Source organism: Rhinopithecus bieti, unplaced genomic scaffold (genome assembly GCF_001698545.2).
Source record: "Rhinopithecus bieti isolate Rb0 unplaced genomic scaffold, ASM169854v2 scaffold_48474, whole genome shotgun sequence".
Lineage (NCBI taxonomy): Eukaryota > Metazoa > Chordata > Mammalia > Primates > Cercopithecidae > Rhinopithecus > Rhinopithecus bieti.
This window is the reverse complement of record NW_016819100.1, coordinates 268,545-285,175: the sequence shown is the minus strand read 5'-3', so window position 1 is coordinate 285,175 and position 16,631 is coordinate 268,545. Positions and strand designations below refer to the sequence as shown.

The following is a 16,631-nucleotide window of genomic DNA, read 5'->3' as shown; positions in this document are numbered from 1 at the left end:
TCCCACTTCTCCCAGAGGCCCCGCCGACCCCCAGCCCTAGGCCCGGCCCCTCCTGCACACCGCGCTCCCGCCCCGCGGCGTCCACCCTCGAGCCCTTGGCCAGGTTACCATGCTGGCGGGGCGGCCTGCTGCGCTCGAGGGGCTCTCCGTGCCCCCACTGCACCGCCCCCCGGAGGAGGGGTGCTGGGTGTCTGGGTGTCTACTCCTGCCTGTCTCTGCAGCAGAGCTTAGCAGAGTTCTCGGTCGGAGAAGCGCACCAGGCAGCGGCAATAACTGCGGGCCCGGCGTACGGCAGCCATCTTCGCGGGGCAGGGGGCCAGATCGGGGCGCGCTGGGGTGGCGGCGGCGGCCGGGGACTTGGGGAGTGGAGGGACGCCCGTTGCCAGCCGAAGCAGGGTATTATGCGAACACCGGAGCTTCAGCCCTACTGGAGACCCCGGACGCCGCTGCGGTGCTGCCCCCTCAGCTGCGCAAACCTGCGCCGACGCGCCGAGCATGCGCAGTGTCGGTGCTGCCCGTGTGCGCTGCCCGGCCACGCAGCCCCGCGGGCTGCCTCGTGGTAGGCTAGGGGTCGCGGACCTACTGTATGCGCGCGCCTGACGCTGGGTGAGGCTGCCCCGGTGCCGAACCTCAAGCTCAACCCGCGTGTTGGGCTAAGTGAACACTTAAGCGAACTTGAACAAGCACTACCTCAAAGATGTTTACAACCCAAATTTAGGGGTGGGCCCCTAAGGCAAGCCGCCCTGAGAAGCATCGAACTGGACTCTTGGGACAGTCGCAACAAAGTCCTCGAAGCATCTGGCTAGAGTCCCGCGCCAGGAATGCGGGAATACAAACTTCTCAACAGTCACAGTCGTTACAACGACTGAAGTTTTTGAGAGCACAGACAGACTGGAGGTTGAGGAAAAGACGCGCTTTGGTGCCCAGCAGGAGGAAAGAGCCAACGCAAGGCACGTCTCACTACAGATCCCATAATGCAGTGAGAGAAGGTCTTGCGACTCCATGGCCCTGAAACCGAAGTGCCGTGGAGACGGCGCCCGCGAGGCACTCTGGGATTTGTAGTCGGCCTCTCAGGTTTGAGCACCGGAACTTACACTTGGTCCCCCGCCCCACCTCTTAAAGCCCAAACTACCTTATTTCTTCTAAAGTGAATGTACTTGTTTATCAGGTGATACTTTGTTTTTACACAATTTAAATCTTTTTAACTACGAGTTTGCCTGTGAAAACTGACAGGCTTCATATTACCTTCATTTAGCAACATATACTGAGTTTTTAAAGTTTTTACTGGTGCCAGGAACTAATAGAGTTCCAAACATTCAACGAGTTGACAGAGTTTAAATTTCTAATCCATTCTATTCTGGAGAGATTAAAAATGCGGTACATCGGCTGGGCGCGGCGGCTCACGCCTGTAATCCCAGTACTTTGGAAGGCCGAGGCGGGTGGATCACGAGATCAAGAGTTCGAGATCAGCCTCACCAACATGGTGAAACCCCCGTCTCTACTAAAAATAGAAAACTTAGCCGGGCGTGGTGGCACGCGCCTGTAATCCCAGTTACTCAGGAGGCTGAGGCAGGAGAATCGCTTGAACCCGGGAGGCGGAGGTGGCAGTGTTCGCGCCACTGCACTACAGCGTGGGCGACAGAGTGAGACTCCGTCTAAAAAAAATTGTAGTACATCCTTGGCACAGAAATGGAGGTGAAAGTGCTGGGGGAGAGGGGAGAGAGAGAGAGTGAAGGGGAGGGAGAACGAGCTACAATAAGGTAGTCCAAATGCCATGTTTTGTTTTGTTTGGAACGGAGTGTCGCTGTCGCCTAGGCTGGATTGCAGTGGCGCCATCTCGGCTCACTGTAACCTCCGCCTCCCGGGTTCAAGGGATTCTCTTGCTTCAGCCTCCTAAGTAACTGGGATTACAGCGCACGGCACCAAGCCCAGCTAATTTTTGTATTTTTAGTAGAGACGGGGTTTCACCATATTGGTGAGGCTGGTCTCGAACTCCTGATCCACCAGCCTCGGCCTCCCAAAGTGCTGGGATTACAGGCGTGAGCCACCGCGCCCGGCCTGCCATGTTTTAATATTGGGATCCACCCTTCGGATGCGTGTTTTTATTTGCGTGGTAAGTCAGGTACCTATAAAAGATGCCTTAGTGTTTAAAAGAAGCCAAAATGTAGGTTTTAGTTTTAAAGGAGACTCTAGGGCTTAAATCTTTTAGGGATAAATTTCCTCCCAAAGAACTCCTTAAATTTGGACTTTGAAATTAAATTGGGGGGAAAGGTTAAATCTAAAGATTTACAATAGAATAAAATGATAAATATGATTCTTTTACAAACTGAGAATGAAGTATTGAAATAGTTTCAGAACAAATCTGTTTCATTTAAAATGTTGAGTGCTAGTTTAAAATAGCCTGGTCAATTACACAGATGGTTTCTTTTATTCTAGCAAGTAGTTAAAGCTTAATAACATAATATTTGTAAAGATAAATTGAGCATTAAAACACTATTATGCTTCATAGCTACTAATTTTCTATTTTCAGTCAATTCCACAGTATACACTAGACCTCATTACAAGGTTATATTCTCATATTATATTTACAGGATTATAATTTCCTGAGGCCAAAACTACTGATCTAAGCTACTTAGTAGCCTAGCGGACTCTTGCTAAAAGGTAGACCTCTGTTTGCCAGGTAGACCTGCTTGGACAATTTGACTAAAACTGATCATTTTACTTTAGAAATTGCTTTTCATGGCAGTAGTATATGACTTGTTAGATTCCTTGTCATGTCTCTCTATCTTTTCGCTGATAATGATTTTCAGTTTTCATTTGCCATATGGGCTGGCTGTTAAATAGGTAAGCACAAAGGTAGATATCAATGTTATACATATGTCAAGTGACCAGAAGACCTTTTTCCATTTGGGAGAGGAAATCTAAAGAAGGTTGACTATCTTATATCTTGCATGCTTCTTCCACAAGATCAAGAGGAGAGAGGGATTCAGGCCTTGGTATAGATTTTTTCAGTAAAAAACAATCTTCAGTCTGTAGAATTAAAAAATAAAAATAGAAAAAAACTGATATGATGATCAGCTGGTAATTGTAAACTCAGCGAACAGTCCACGAAGTGTTAAAGAGTTACTGCTTTATTGATTAAATTTGTGTTGCTTATGACCATGTGACCCAGCAACATTGGCACCAGAATCTGAGATTGCAGCCCAGATATTTGTTTTAACAAGTCCTCCAGGTGGTTTTGATGCTTCCCGCTAATGTTTAACAACTGTTGGCTTAGAACAATTATGTAAATTTAAAAATCAGGGACCTGGAAGCAACTTCTTTATTCAAAGCCCTGTAGCCTCATAAAGATGATTTTAGGTAATGTCTACAATATCACTTATGACATAAATGAATTTGTTATAAAATTACATGTTAGTGTTAGATCAGTTAACTAGTTAGATTGTTAACTAGTTATAGGGAATCTAACATGTTGTGTAGAGGGTATCTGACTAGAGTCAGTTTCCCATCTGGAGAAGAGTCTAGTCTTTACAACTGCTTGCTAACAACATAAAAACTGTTAAGAGTTCAAAGGAATGCTAACAATCAGTTGGGTTTTCATTTTATTTTTCTATAAAGGTAACATGAAATTTGCTGTTTAACCACTTTGAATACAATTCAGTGACACTGATTACTTAATTAGGTGGCATTAATGACGTGCCACCTCAGCTACGTTTTTTCAAATAAGAAAAATGTTTCCACAACGATTACCTTTCATTAAATGTGCTCAGAACGTCCATCGACAGCCTCCATATTTCTAAGTCTTGATGGTTGATCGAGCCTATCTGCAATGAGGCGTTCGTTTGGAGTCGGAGATAGCCTTGTGGTCAGCAGGCGTTAGGGGTCCCTGGGCGCTGTGCCGCCCTTGGCCCAGAGCTGCGCCGCGCGGCTCGGCCGGGCGAGCCGAGGCGAACGGGACGCGGTGCAGGGACGCGCAGGGCCAGCGAGGGGAGCTGCAGGGTAACTTTTCCCAGGGAAAGCAGCCGGTCGTCCCCAGTAGAAGCCACCCAGCCTTTTGTTTGTTTTCCTGCCGGAGGCTGGAAAACGGCCGGGTTCCTGCTGCACTACCATGCGCCGTGCGGCCCGTGCGACTCGGCGGACCTCGCGGGCGTCCCTGCACGGAGCCCTCGGCCGGTCTTAGCAGCGATTGTCCCCATTTCCAGCTCCGGAGCTGGCGGCTGTGCCCCGCTCGTCGAGGAGCTGCGCTCACCGCAGGGGCGGGCCCCCGCCTGAGTTCGCGGCGCCAGTAAGTGGGGCTCCGGGATTTGGGGGCTTATGCCGGGCGACCTGTCACTTTAGTAGCTGCTGGGCTGGGGCGGCGGGGAGACCCCTGGCCGGTGGCCCCGTGATGGATCGGAGGCGCAGGAAGAGGCTAATGGGTTATAGTTTCTTTCCGCGATCATATGGTTCTCTCCTTCCTGGTATGAAAACTCGGAGCCTAGAGGATTTTGATGGGTGTTTATCTTTTAGTCTTAAAGAGAGGGAAGACCCTAGCCCATTTGAAGCCTCGTTGCGGGGCACGTTGAGGACTTGCTCTTGGAATTTCCCTGACTAGGCCCTTGGCTGTCCCACAAGGGGTCTGAGCAAAAATCCTCGCGTACTTATTTTGCAACCATTTTTTTTACTGGATTTCTTTCTGCTCTGATTTCTTTCTTATTAATCTGAATAGCTGTTATGAGAAGGATATTGAAGGATTTTGCAGAACAACTGATTCTTTTGTAATGTTAACCTTTTAAAGTTTGACTTTGACACTAACATTAAGGACTTATATGTAAGGTAGCTAATGCATCATTCTGCAGAGAAGAGTATTCATTTCCACTTATAACTAAATAAGACCTGCTTTTGCTGGAGCTGGGCTAGGCTGAGGGATTTCCATACTGAATTTTACAAAGCGGGACTGGATTTCTCTAAGGTATTGGCGCTTGTGGTTTTTTTTTTTTTAAACCGGGAGAACTCTTTGTAGTAACAGAAGTTTGATAGTTACAGTTTTCATTTCTCACATTTCCCAGCGAGTGGGGTTTCAGGGTGTGCTTCAATAGTGAATGGCACCATTGCCGAATATAAAGTTTAAATGAGCTTTAAATTTCTGTAGTCAACATATGAATTATTAAGAAGAATTTGTGTCTCAATCATATGCTGAACTGTGCTGGGAGTTAATATATGCATAAATATGCACATTTAAAATAGTTTCTGAACAATGCGCTACAATTTGGTAAAGACTCTTTAAGGCTTTCCTATCTACTTGAGATCAGGACTTGTAAAACACTAGGAAGTAAGCATAGAAAGGAAAGCAGTCCTGGGATCCTTTATTTAAAATGACATCCCGTACCATTCCCCATTCTCTAAATGACCCTGCCCGCTTTTTATTTCTCCGTTTCCACTTTGCCTTGTCCCCTTCTCCAAAGTCAAAACTGGCGGCCAGGCAGCGGCGAGGCCGCCACATTTCCTAATGAAACCAGTCTAGGTTCAGATGGTGGAGGGGGTTGCTGGAGGGTTGATGGAGCCTGTCTGATTAGGCAGACCCCTGCTGTCCTTGCCAAGGGAACTCAGCATTTGATCACAAAAAAAAGGTCTTTTCACTGAAGTTTCTTCTCCACAGACTAAGTGTAAATGAGCTACTAGGATGTCAAACAAGCCATTTAGGAGTTTTATTTATTGACTGTTCAATATCATCAGAGCCCTTTTTATACTTTATTGTTTGTTATTCTCATTGCTTTTTGAAGTTCCTAGTACAGTGGAAATTACATTAATCTTGAAACGTTGGAATTATCTTTAACCATCTTTTCCTTCATTTCCTTCATCCTCTGTATCAATGAGTCATCAAGACCTTTGAAATATGTTTTATATAGATCCCTCCTTCTATATTCTAATCTAGTCCTCACTCTTCCTCTCCTGCAGTACTGCAACAGCCTCCCAAGCCTGACTCTTAGTAAGCTCTCATTAAATGTTTGCTGAATGAATGAATGAGAAGCTTCCCTCTGGTCTTTTCAGTGTTCTGTTGCCTGTCTAATCTTTAAAATGACCACTTCATCGTGTCTATTCTGGACGTGCAACCTTCAGTTTCTCTCCATTATGTACTATCTCAAGTCTAAAATATTATGCCTGACTTCTCAAGGCCTATCAGCCTTGCCCTTCCTGTCTAAAATCCTCTTTTCATTTCAGCATGCATCTTTGCACTCTAAGCAGTCTGGTTTTCTCGCTGTCCTGCTAATGTCCCACAGTGCCACTGCTCATAGTGCTTTCCCTAGAAACCCCCTCCCTTCTCTTCACTCTCCTGTGTGACTCCTACCTGTCCTCAGAGGAGCCTAAGTCTACTTCTCTTACAATATTTTCTCTTTCTGTTTCTCAGGATACTTGTTTGTTAGCCCTTCATTATACTGGCTGTATTGATCTCCAATTGGTTTAGGTTAATTTAAGCCTCTTTAGGGCCGGAACCATATTTTATGCATGGTAATGTGGTATCATGGGCTTTGAAGTACGGCAGAATTGGGGCAAGGGCCTGACTCCACTTATTAGTTGTGTGGCCTTCTGTAAATCTCCTAGTATTAATCTCACATGCAAAATAGGGAAAATGCTTCCCCCCAGTTTCACCCCTGAGTTGTAGTGTGAAGATGGTCTATAGTGCCTACCCATAACTAGCATATACCTGATAAAGGTCTGCTTGTCCCTTGACAGTAACTTAACAAAGTCCAATTCCTGAACACTCAGCCTGGAGGCCTAGAGAACCAGGGTAACCATGCAGTGAATCCTTAGTAAGTATTATCCTGCCCTTACTTAAAATGGCTTGAGCTTAGGTTATTCCTGGCTGCAGCTCTGCTTCTGGGATCTGTTGCTGTTTTTCCATCTGAACCTTGCCAGGAACACTACTGCTTAATTTTTTTTATTTATTTTATTTTATTTTGTACTGCTGCTCTTGCAGCAGTCTCCTCGGTTTCATTTTGTAGGATCTTGCAGAGCTAGAGTGGTCCCTAACCCTTCTATTGATGTTTGCCCTGATAAAATGCATTTTTCTGCTTGTGGGATCTGTGTGAGTGTGTGTATTTGCCTGGCGGTTCCTTGGGAGAATTCTGGGTCTAATGACCCCTCTGTATGTTGATCTGAAAGCCTGTGAATAGTATCTCACTTAACTGTTGAGTCTTTCACCTGTGGTCTTTGATAACTGTCGCTTTCTGAGAAGGGCCTATGTTTAGAGTATTAGAAATCTCCTATCTATGGACCTCAGTGTTTATGGCTGACGTGGTTGACAGAGAGAATGTGCAAACAGAGGTATGTGCCAGATGACTTATACACGTGTTTTGGGATTATAGTATAATTGTATCTTAGTTTGTGGTTGTGCTTACCTTTGAAATACAGTTTTAACTTCCTCATAAAAACACATATGTTCTAGAAAATTACCTAGTAAAAAGAATTTAGTGAAACAGATCATTTTCTGGGGTGAATTGCATTAAAATGCTAAGGAAATGTTGTGGCAGAAAGAGAAATGTTGTGGCAGAAAGAAAATCAGAGATGCCTTTGATTGCAACCAAAGAAGTAAAAGCAGCAGCTCAGGTCTATGTCAAGATGGTAACCAAGGTTGATGTGGGCATCCTCATTCAATCTGTCTGCTCCTAGTGAACTGCTGTCCAATATTAGGAAAAACTACTACTCAACAGGTTTTAGGGAAACGCTCAACCCAAACAGTGGGCTTCTATTCCTGATTTTCTTCCAAGGAAACTGAACTACCCTTGCACATTAATTACCTGACTCACTGTGCTTTGAAAGTCTTCCTGGGTAGGAAGAGTGTCTTGTCGTGGCACTCATCTGAGCAGGCTGAAATCAAATCCAGCATATGTTGACATGTGAAGTCATGTTTGAGTTTGAGGATAGCACATCTTCAAAGATCTGCTCCCCTTTTTTTAAAAAACTATATGGGCTCAAGATTAGCAAAATATTCATATGCTTTTTACTAACGGGAACGTGGGGAACATTTGATACATCTTTAGTTGACTAGAAAACATGTATTATATTCACACATTTAAAAAATATGCTACTCGGGGCGGGGCGAGGCGGCTCATGCCTGTAATCCCAGCATGTTGGGAGACCGAGGCGGGCAGATCACAAGGTCAGGAGATCAAGACCATCCTGGCTAACACCGTGAAACCCTGTCTCTACTAAAAATACAAAAAATTAGCCAGGTGTGGTGGCGGGCGCCTGTAGTCCCAGCTACTCAGGAGGCTGAGGCAGGAGAATGGCGTGAACCTGGGAGGCGAGCTTACAGTGAGCCGAGATCGCGTCACTGCACTCCAGTCTGGGCGACAGAGCGAGACTCCGTCTCAAAAAAAAAAAAAAAGAAAAAAAAAAGTTACTCAGAAGATAACAAGGATTCTGTTCTTCTTAGTTGGGTCTCTGGATCTCATCTGTAAAGTGAGGATGTTGAATAATCATTAAGGTCCTTTACAGAAAAAAAAAATTATAACTCTATTGTCTGAAGTTTCTTCAACATTAGGCTTTGAACATAGGTCCTAATGAATTTAGCATTCAAATCTATATTAATTAGCATTCAGTTATATTTTATCTTTAAATAAGCTAATCATGGCTGTATAAAAAATAATGCCTCAGAACCAAACAATAAAGTATTGTAGTGTAATGTCCAACTGTATTTGACAATATCATGAAAGTAACTATCTGCTTGAACTTGTAGTTCCTAGCAAATGATTATCATCCTCACTCACTTTTTTTGAAATGAAAGGGCCAAAATGGTGCCTGACTTTTCATTTGGTGCTTTTCCCACCATGTCAAGAACGCTTAGTAGCCACTTGATAAATGTGCAACGATGGCCCAGAGCTTATGAGAACCACATGTTTTTTTTAGGAGAGATCAGTGTGAGTTATTTTTTTACCTTTCTATAGGTGAAGCATGACCTGTGATAAAGTATTGATAACATGTAACTGCCCTTGTGACTACCATAAAAGATGATGCCTGAGAACCGGAAAGGTAAAGTACTATTGTGTAATGCCCAGCTACATGTTTGGCAATATCATGAAAGTTACTAGCTGCATGAACTTGTGGTTCCCCGAAGATAGTTATTAATAGTTTTGCCCTCTTGGACATTGCCTTTGCTTTAAAGGAGAATTTACTAGAGAATGATTTAACTAAGACAAAGGTGAGTGAGAAAAATGTAAGATATACATGCCTTCATGTTATCTTAGCTGTTGAAAAGCAAATTTTTTCCTAAATAAGTGTAAAAGTTTTTAGAAGGAGTCATAATTTTGGTACCGTAGTCTCAATACAGTTGTCCAGTTTGCAAAGAAGTGGGGCGTGACAGGATGGCAGTGAGGGTGGACATGGTAGTATAGGAAAATAACCTATGGTCAGGATTGCCTTTTGAAGCTCCATAAGTTGTTCATTCATTAGTTAATTCATTCAACATGTCTTTATTGTGAGTCCGTACTTGTGCCAACTATGCCAGTTCTCTGGGAACAGAGTACTGGGAATACAGTTGTGAACACAGCAGTGTTTCTGCCCTCACAGAGCTTATATTCTAAGGTTAAACACAGCTTGTATGTAAACCTGTAACCTACGGGTAAATGAGGGTTCTGTGGAGAGTACTAAAGTGCTTCTGCTTATTTGGGAGGTTTCCTCATTTTCAAGGCTTGACAAAGTATGGCTTGTGTGCCAATCCTTCCTGCTGCCTGTTTTTGTAAATAAATTTGTACTGGAACACAGCCATGCCCATGTATTTACATATTGTCTTTGACTCCTTTCATGCTACAATGGCAGAGTGAAGTTGTGACGGAGATGGAGAGCCTGCAAAGCCTTACCTGTTTACTGACCCTTCACAGAAAAAGTGTGCTGATCCCTGCCCTATTTTATTTTTACATTTAGCCTTTACTTCCTTTACGTTAATTCATTTTGATTTTTTGTATACATGCTAGGAAAGCATCTTACCCTGAGATCAGCTCCTCTGTCAAATGTGTTGTAATATGTATATAGATACTGATAATATGTGGCTGACTTTGTAACTACCATAAAAGATAATGCTTTAGAACCAGAAAGGTAAAGTATTATTGTGTAATGTCCAGCTACTTATTTGCCAATATCATGAAAGTCATTATCTACATGAACTTGTATGTGATATGCTCTTAGTCACTCCCCTATCTTCACTATCCCTTATCTTGCCCACCCCTGAAACACAGGCAAGGAGGACTGTTGCCACCCTCGCCAGTTTTCATTAAGCTGGGGACTCTCATTCTAGCTCATCTACAGTTTCACACATGGCAGGGTAAAGGTTTGTTTTTCTGGCTGTTTTATTTTTTATTTTTTTAACATTTCACCTTTACATCAGTTCTTTACAGTCCACCAAAGCCAACTGTGTGTCCTAGTTTAAAAATCATCTGCAAGCGATTGAAGAATTTTTTTAAGGTTCAAGGCATGAGCACCTTTGATATTGTAAGAGAAGCGACAGGGAGTTGTGGAAGCTTCTCGTAGGATTAAGGACCTAGTGCAGGATGAGTTCTTTTTTCAGAAGTTGGGATTGAAAGAGGAGAGGGATGGTAAAGGTATGAAGCAGTTTCTGGGGCACAGAAGAGGGCACATCACGTAACGGATTATCTTGTCTTGTTAGCATCCAGTTGATGCAATAGCTGAACGCATCTTTAATTCACTCCTCTGTCAAGGTAAAGACAAAGCAAGATCCATGTAAAGAAGGTCCTTTTGGCTTTGTAGCTACTATCCTTATGCAGAAAAAAAGCAGTAGTCCAAGAGGCAAAATGCTTTAAAGATTCGCTTGCTAAAATGTACAGAGGCAGAAGAATTAGGTCCAGGAGAAAAATAAAAACCCAGATGTACTATTTCTAGTACCTTTTTAAAAGAAATTAACAATGTTCACTGACTTTTGTAAAGTTAGGACACATTCAAACCTAGAATACAAAGTGTAATTATAAATCTGTAAAGGTAAAAATAGAACTCGGAAGTACCATGAGAAGGGTCATCTAATGATTTTGCATATAATCCACTTTTCCCAGGAGGATAAATGAAAGTAACAGAATCTTTTCCATGTAAGATAATTAATGCAAAGGGAGACAAGCTTCTTCTAAGGAACTGAATGGTGTCAATGGGCCTGGTAAACCACAACTCCCAGAGAACGCCAAGTTTGTTGTAATTTTTTGTCTTCTGTCTTAGAAAATGTGTAATGATGGCATTAATTCATTGATTAAGGTTTCAAAATAAAGAATGAACTACAATTTTCCCTGCCCCTCGCCTCCGTTTTTTAGGCTGTGAATGAGCAAGGCACCTGATGCGAGCTGCTGGCCTTGAGCAGATGTTCTTTGCCTGCACCGAGGATTGAAGCTGAGGGGAGGGAATTGGGGCAAATCACAGGAAGGTTTTCCCCAATGTCACCTAGCCAGGAACATCCTAACATTGACTTCAGAGGTTTGCTGGAACTCTTTGAAAGAGAGATAAAGCTGTCTTTCTTTGTTAGTTGGGTACAGCCTTACCCAAAGGCCAGAGGCCTGATCTGACCGCATGGAGGGGACTTTCTGTGACTCTCTGAGACTCAGTCGTCCTGGCATTGTTGTGGGAGGGCCCAGGCTGCCTCCCTGCCCCAGCTATTCTATGGTATTCACTGTTCTTCCACTTCAGAACTTCCAAACTTTTAGTTGGGCCCAACAGTTTATCTTTATTTTGCGTATGACAAAATAGAAGCACTGAGAATTTTGAGGTACTTAGCCAAGGTGGTACAGAAAATAAATAGCAAAGACTAAAACTCAAATTTGGGCCCTTCAAACAATCATTGAGGACTTGCTACTGCAAGTGGAGTGAGAACACGAAGATAAAGGAATCTTGGAGAGTGTCGAGGATGAAGCAGAGGGTGCACCTGCAGGTCAGTGCCACAGGGAAGGGGCCGGCAGTGAGGTGAGGACAAGGCACTATGGCATCAAGGGAGAGGGGCCATTCTCTGGATCTATATGTGTGGGTTGGGGCAGGAGGCTTGGAAGATGTGATGTGTGAGCTCGGAAGAGAAGGAATTGATGTTTAATGTTCACTGGGGCCTGGCTGAGGCACTGGGGCCTGACTGAGGCACTGGGGCCTGACTGAGGCACTGGGGCGCTTGTGCGTCTCTTGAAAGAAAGGTCTGTAGCATATGGGGTCCTTCGGTGGCACTGTCTTCTCCACTAGCCTTTGTTCATGTGATGCAAAAAGCAGAAACATTTATCCGTTTTTTTCTTAGACAAATGCTAGCTCAATTCCTGATACAGAGTCACAGAATCACGCAGCTTTAGAGGAAGAAACCACCTTAGAGCAAGTCCAATGCCCTGATTCCACCGAAAGTAAACCCAAGGACCAAGAGATGCCCCGAGGCACAGCAGGTCAGTGCTGAGTGGAAACTGGGACCAGTCCCTCACTTTGCCTCCACCGTGGGCATGTTGGTGCTGCTGATGGCTCCAGTGGATTTGCTGATGTTTAATTGTAGAATGAAGCCAACAAGAGCATAGCCATATCACTGGTTTCCATATTTGGGCTTTGAGATACAAAATACTACTTCTGTTCCTCTCATTTTCAGATCCTCCAAAGATTTCATGATCTTTTGAAACCTTTTCCTTAAGTTTGGTACAGTCAGCCTGGGCTCCTATCTCATTTCTGCCATATTAGTCGTATAACCTAGACATGTAACTTGTGTCTCAGTTTCCTTCTCTGTAAAATAGGGATAATAGTAATAGTACCTACCTGGTAGAGTTATGAGGGTTAAATATACTAATAATATATGCATAAGCACTTATAATAGTACTATGTGCATACTACTAAAATTACTATGTTTTGGGCATATTTGATATATTAGGGTGCTAAGTGTAGATTTGTTATAGTGAATGATTTATCCAAGTGAATTTCTTAGAGTCAAAGTAGAATTTAGAAATACTGCGAGTTAGAAATACATGCTAATTCTCAAGGTAATGGACAGGCTGCTACATTCCATTCATTTCTCAAGCAGTGTTAACTGTCTGTACCAGAAGCTGAATTTAAATGCTGTCAGGGCAGAGGAGGAAAATAAAAGACTCAAGGAAGCTGGGTGTGTGCTTGTCAAACAGTAAGAAATTGCTCTTCTCTTCTAAAAAAGAACAATTTTATTCCCTTCCAATTTTCTTTAAGCAAAAGGTGGTTTTTTTTTTTTTTTTTTCAGGCTTTTACTTTGTCACTTTTGATATAGGCATAGGAACAGAGAAATATTTTTCATCCAGTAAAACAAGTGGCTATGAAGGCACACACAAAAAAGGACAGCTTTAAAAAAAAAAAAATGGCAAGTGACAACAAGGAAAAAATGGGGACTGTGGGGAGCTGCAGAGCACACACCCAGCCTGAAGAGGTGGGGACATTTCTTCCATTTCTTATTACCATGAAGGGCTAAGGACCCCAGGTGGCTCCAAATCGGGATTTATATAGGACATTCCGTTTTTTCTTTTGAGATGGAGTCTCACTCTGTCCCAGGCTGGAGCGCAGTGGCGTGATCTCGGCTCACTGCAACCTCTGCCTCCCTGGTTCAAGCAATTCTCCTGCCTCAGCCTTGCGAGTAGCTGGGATTACAGGTGCACACCACCATGTCCGGCTAATTTTTGTGTTTTTAGTAGAGACAGGGTTTCACCATTTTGGCCAGGCTGGTCTCGAACTCCTGACCTAGTGATCTGCCACCCTTGGCCTCCCAGAGTGTTGGGATTACAGGTGTGAGCCACTGCACCAGGCTGAAATTCCTTATTTTTAAATCTGGGATTCAGCCCCCAGAGTGCCAGTGTGCCATCTCTGGTCCACACAGCATGGAATCTCCATATGCTAATGTCGTATACTCCGAGATTTCAGGCTAGAATTGTCAAGTCTTGTTCACTGTGCAAAGTTAAAGAGAAGTACGCTTCAATAAAGAAAATGTGGTACGTACACCCCATGGAATACTTCGCCGCCATAAAAAGATATGAGGTCATGTCCTCTGCAGGGACATGGGTGAAGCTGGAAGCCATCATCCTCAGCAAACTAACACAGGAACAGAAAACCAAACACCACATGTTCTCACTCGTAAGCAGGAGTTGAACAATGAGAATACATGGACACAGGTAGGGGAACAGCACACACCAGGGCCTGTTGTGGAGTAGGGGGTCAAGGGGAGGGAACTTAGAGGACGGGTCAGTAGGTGCAGCAAACCTCCATGGCACACGTATAGCTATGTAACAAACCTGCACATTCTGCACATGAATTCTGGAACTTAAAGTGAAATCAAAAAGATGAGTACATTCTATATTTTAAAATGGAATGTCCTTGTTCACTGGGTAAGTAAGCACAGATTTCTGATTTCATTTCTAAAACACCCAACTTTGAATGGATGAAAATCGCTGCTGCGCAATTTAGATGACTGTGTAAAAGTCTTTGGGATGTTTTGCTGGGGAGCGATAGGCAAAATAATAACCTGCAAAGATACCAAGTTCTAATCCTTGGAACCTGTGAGTGTTACTTTATATGACACAATGGACTTTGCAGATGTGATTGAATCAAAGAATCGGAAATGGAGAGATTATCCTCCAGTATCTTGGTGGCCTTAAATGAAAACACAAGTCCTTATAAGCGAGAGACAGAGGAAGATTTAAAAACAGAAGACAAGAAAATGTGATCATAGGGCAGAGATTGGAGTGATGTGGTCATAAGCCAAGGAGTGCTTGCAACCACCAGAAGCTGGAAGAGACAAAGAATGGATTCCCTCTAGAGCCTCTGAAGGAAGTGCCAGTACCTTTACTTCAATGCAGGAATGTTAGTTTCGGACTTCGGACCTCCAGAAACCTGAAAGAATAAATTTCTGCTCTTTTCAGCCACCAACTTTGTGAACATTTGTTGGAGCAGCTGTGGGAAATTAATATAACTGACAAGGAAAACTGTATAGTTAAAAAAAATTAATTTTTGTTATCTATACCTGTATCGGAATATGGATAAGTGACCTGTCCTTAACAAGAAAAATTAGCTGTAGTTTAGAAATTGGTGGCCCAGAGCCTTCCTTGAGATTCCTAGCCAGTGATCCACAAAGTGACTCCTTCCTTGTGCACCAGTAGCACTCTCATCTCCACTCCACGTAGGAACTTAACCCAGCGTCCATGTCTCCTGGTCATTTGTGTATTTCCTACCTCTCCAACTGCATGAGAAGTCCCCAGAGGCCAGATCTGCCATTCGCAGATCTGTGGATCTTCTATCTCAATACTGAACATAGGGCCTTATACTTAATTTTTCACTTGAGTGATGCTTTGTTGATACTTTAGTGTCTTGAGCATATTTCACATATTGCTATGTATATGCTTTTTTAAATTAAAAAAATTTTTTGGGGGGACGGTCTTGCTCTGTTGCCCAGGCTGGAGTGCGGTGGTGTGACCTAGGCCCACTGCAACCTCCACCTCCCAGGCTCCAGCAATCCTCCCACCTCAGCCCCATAAGTAGCTAGGACTACAGGAATGCACCATCACGCCCAACTAATTTTTGTATTTTGTAGAGATGGGGTTTTGCCATGTTGCCCAGGCTGATCTTGAACTCCTGGATAAGCAGCATGCTCACCTGGGCCTCCCAAAGTGCTAGGATTACAGGTGTGAGCTACCACGCCCAGCCTATATAATTTTATAAAATAAATAACATATTTACATATATATTTATATATAATATATTTATAATATATGAATATTATATTTATATGTATGTGAATATGTATATAGATACACACACACACACACACACACACACAAATGCGAGTTAACCTCACAGCCATAGAAAACACAATAGTTGGCTTTTTTTTTTTTTGGAGACGGAGTCTCGCTCTGTCGCCCAGGCTGGAGGGCAGTGGCCAGATCTCAGCTCACTGCAAGCTCTGCCTCCCGGGTTTATGCCATTCTCCTGCCTCAGCCTCCCGAGTAGCTGGGACTACAGGCGCCCGCCACCTTGCCCGGCTAGTTTTTTGTATTTTTTTAGTAGAGACTGGGTTTCACCATGTTAGCCAGGATGGTCTCGATCTCCTGACCTCGTGATCCACCCGTCTCGGCCTCCCAAAGTGCTGGGATTACAGGCTTGAGCCACCGCGCCCGGCCAATAGTTGGCTTTTTTAACAAATTGTAAAGAATCCAACAGTAGAAACAGTCTTCTACTTATGGACTGAGGTCTCAATGGAGTGACTTATGGGTAAAATATTATGCTGCCAGTGTGTGGTGTCTGGTCTACACAGTGTGAAATCTTTGTATGCTAATGTCATATACTCAGAGATTTCAGGCTGGAATTGCGATGTCTTGTCAAGTATCAAATTTTTGATATTTGCCTGCTTCTTTGAAGCACTGACTCTGTAGATGTAGGTGTCTCCCATTAAGTATCAAAGAAGGATGTATTAATATTAATACACTAAAAATAGTCATTAGAGTGCTGAAACCTTTTTTCCTGTTAGAACTCCAATTGAGGCTGGGCACAGTGGCTCCCACCTATAACCCCAACACTTTGGGAGGCTGAGGTGGGAAGAGTGCTTGAACTCAGGAGTTCAAGACCGACCTGGGCAACATAGCAAGTCCCTGTCTCTACAAAAAATACAAAAGTTAACCAGGCATGGTGGTGTG

At 43.6% G+C, this 16,631-nt stretch overlaps 2 protein-coding genes across 6 annotated transcripts in view; one reads left to right on the top strand and one right to left on the bottom strand.

Annotated features, from left to right (window-relative positions):
- Window positions 1-3,945, bottom strand: part of FBXO9 (F-box protein 9) — a 36,804-nt gene extending 32,859 nt beyond the window's left edge. For 2 of the 4 annotated variants that reach the window (XM_017858235.1, XM_017858234.1), the window contains exon 1: window positions 109-202. Coding sequence is in view for 1 of the 4 variants with exons in the window: in XM_017858233.1 (XP_017713722.1) it covers window positions 109-111 (3 nt within the window). In the remaining 3 variants the exon portion in view is untranslated. Of the gene's footprint in view, window positions 1-108; window positions 203-3,750 lie in introns of those variants that run through there. The other 2 variants (XM_017858236.1, XM_017858233.1) reach the window with 2 other exon arrangements.
- A 102-nt stretch (window positions 3,946-4,047) lies between these two features.
- The window catches only part of CILK1 (ciliogenesis associated kinase 1), a 61,078-nt gene continuing 48,494 nt past the window's right edge, over window positions 4,048-16,631 (top strand). For both annotated transcript variants that reach the window (XM_017858231.1, XM_017858230.1), the window contains exon 1: window positions 4,048-4,285. The gene's annotated coding sequence lies outside the window, so the exon portion shown is untranslated. The remainder of the gene's footprint in view (window positions 4,286-16,631) is intronic.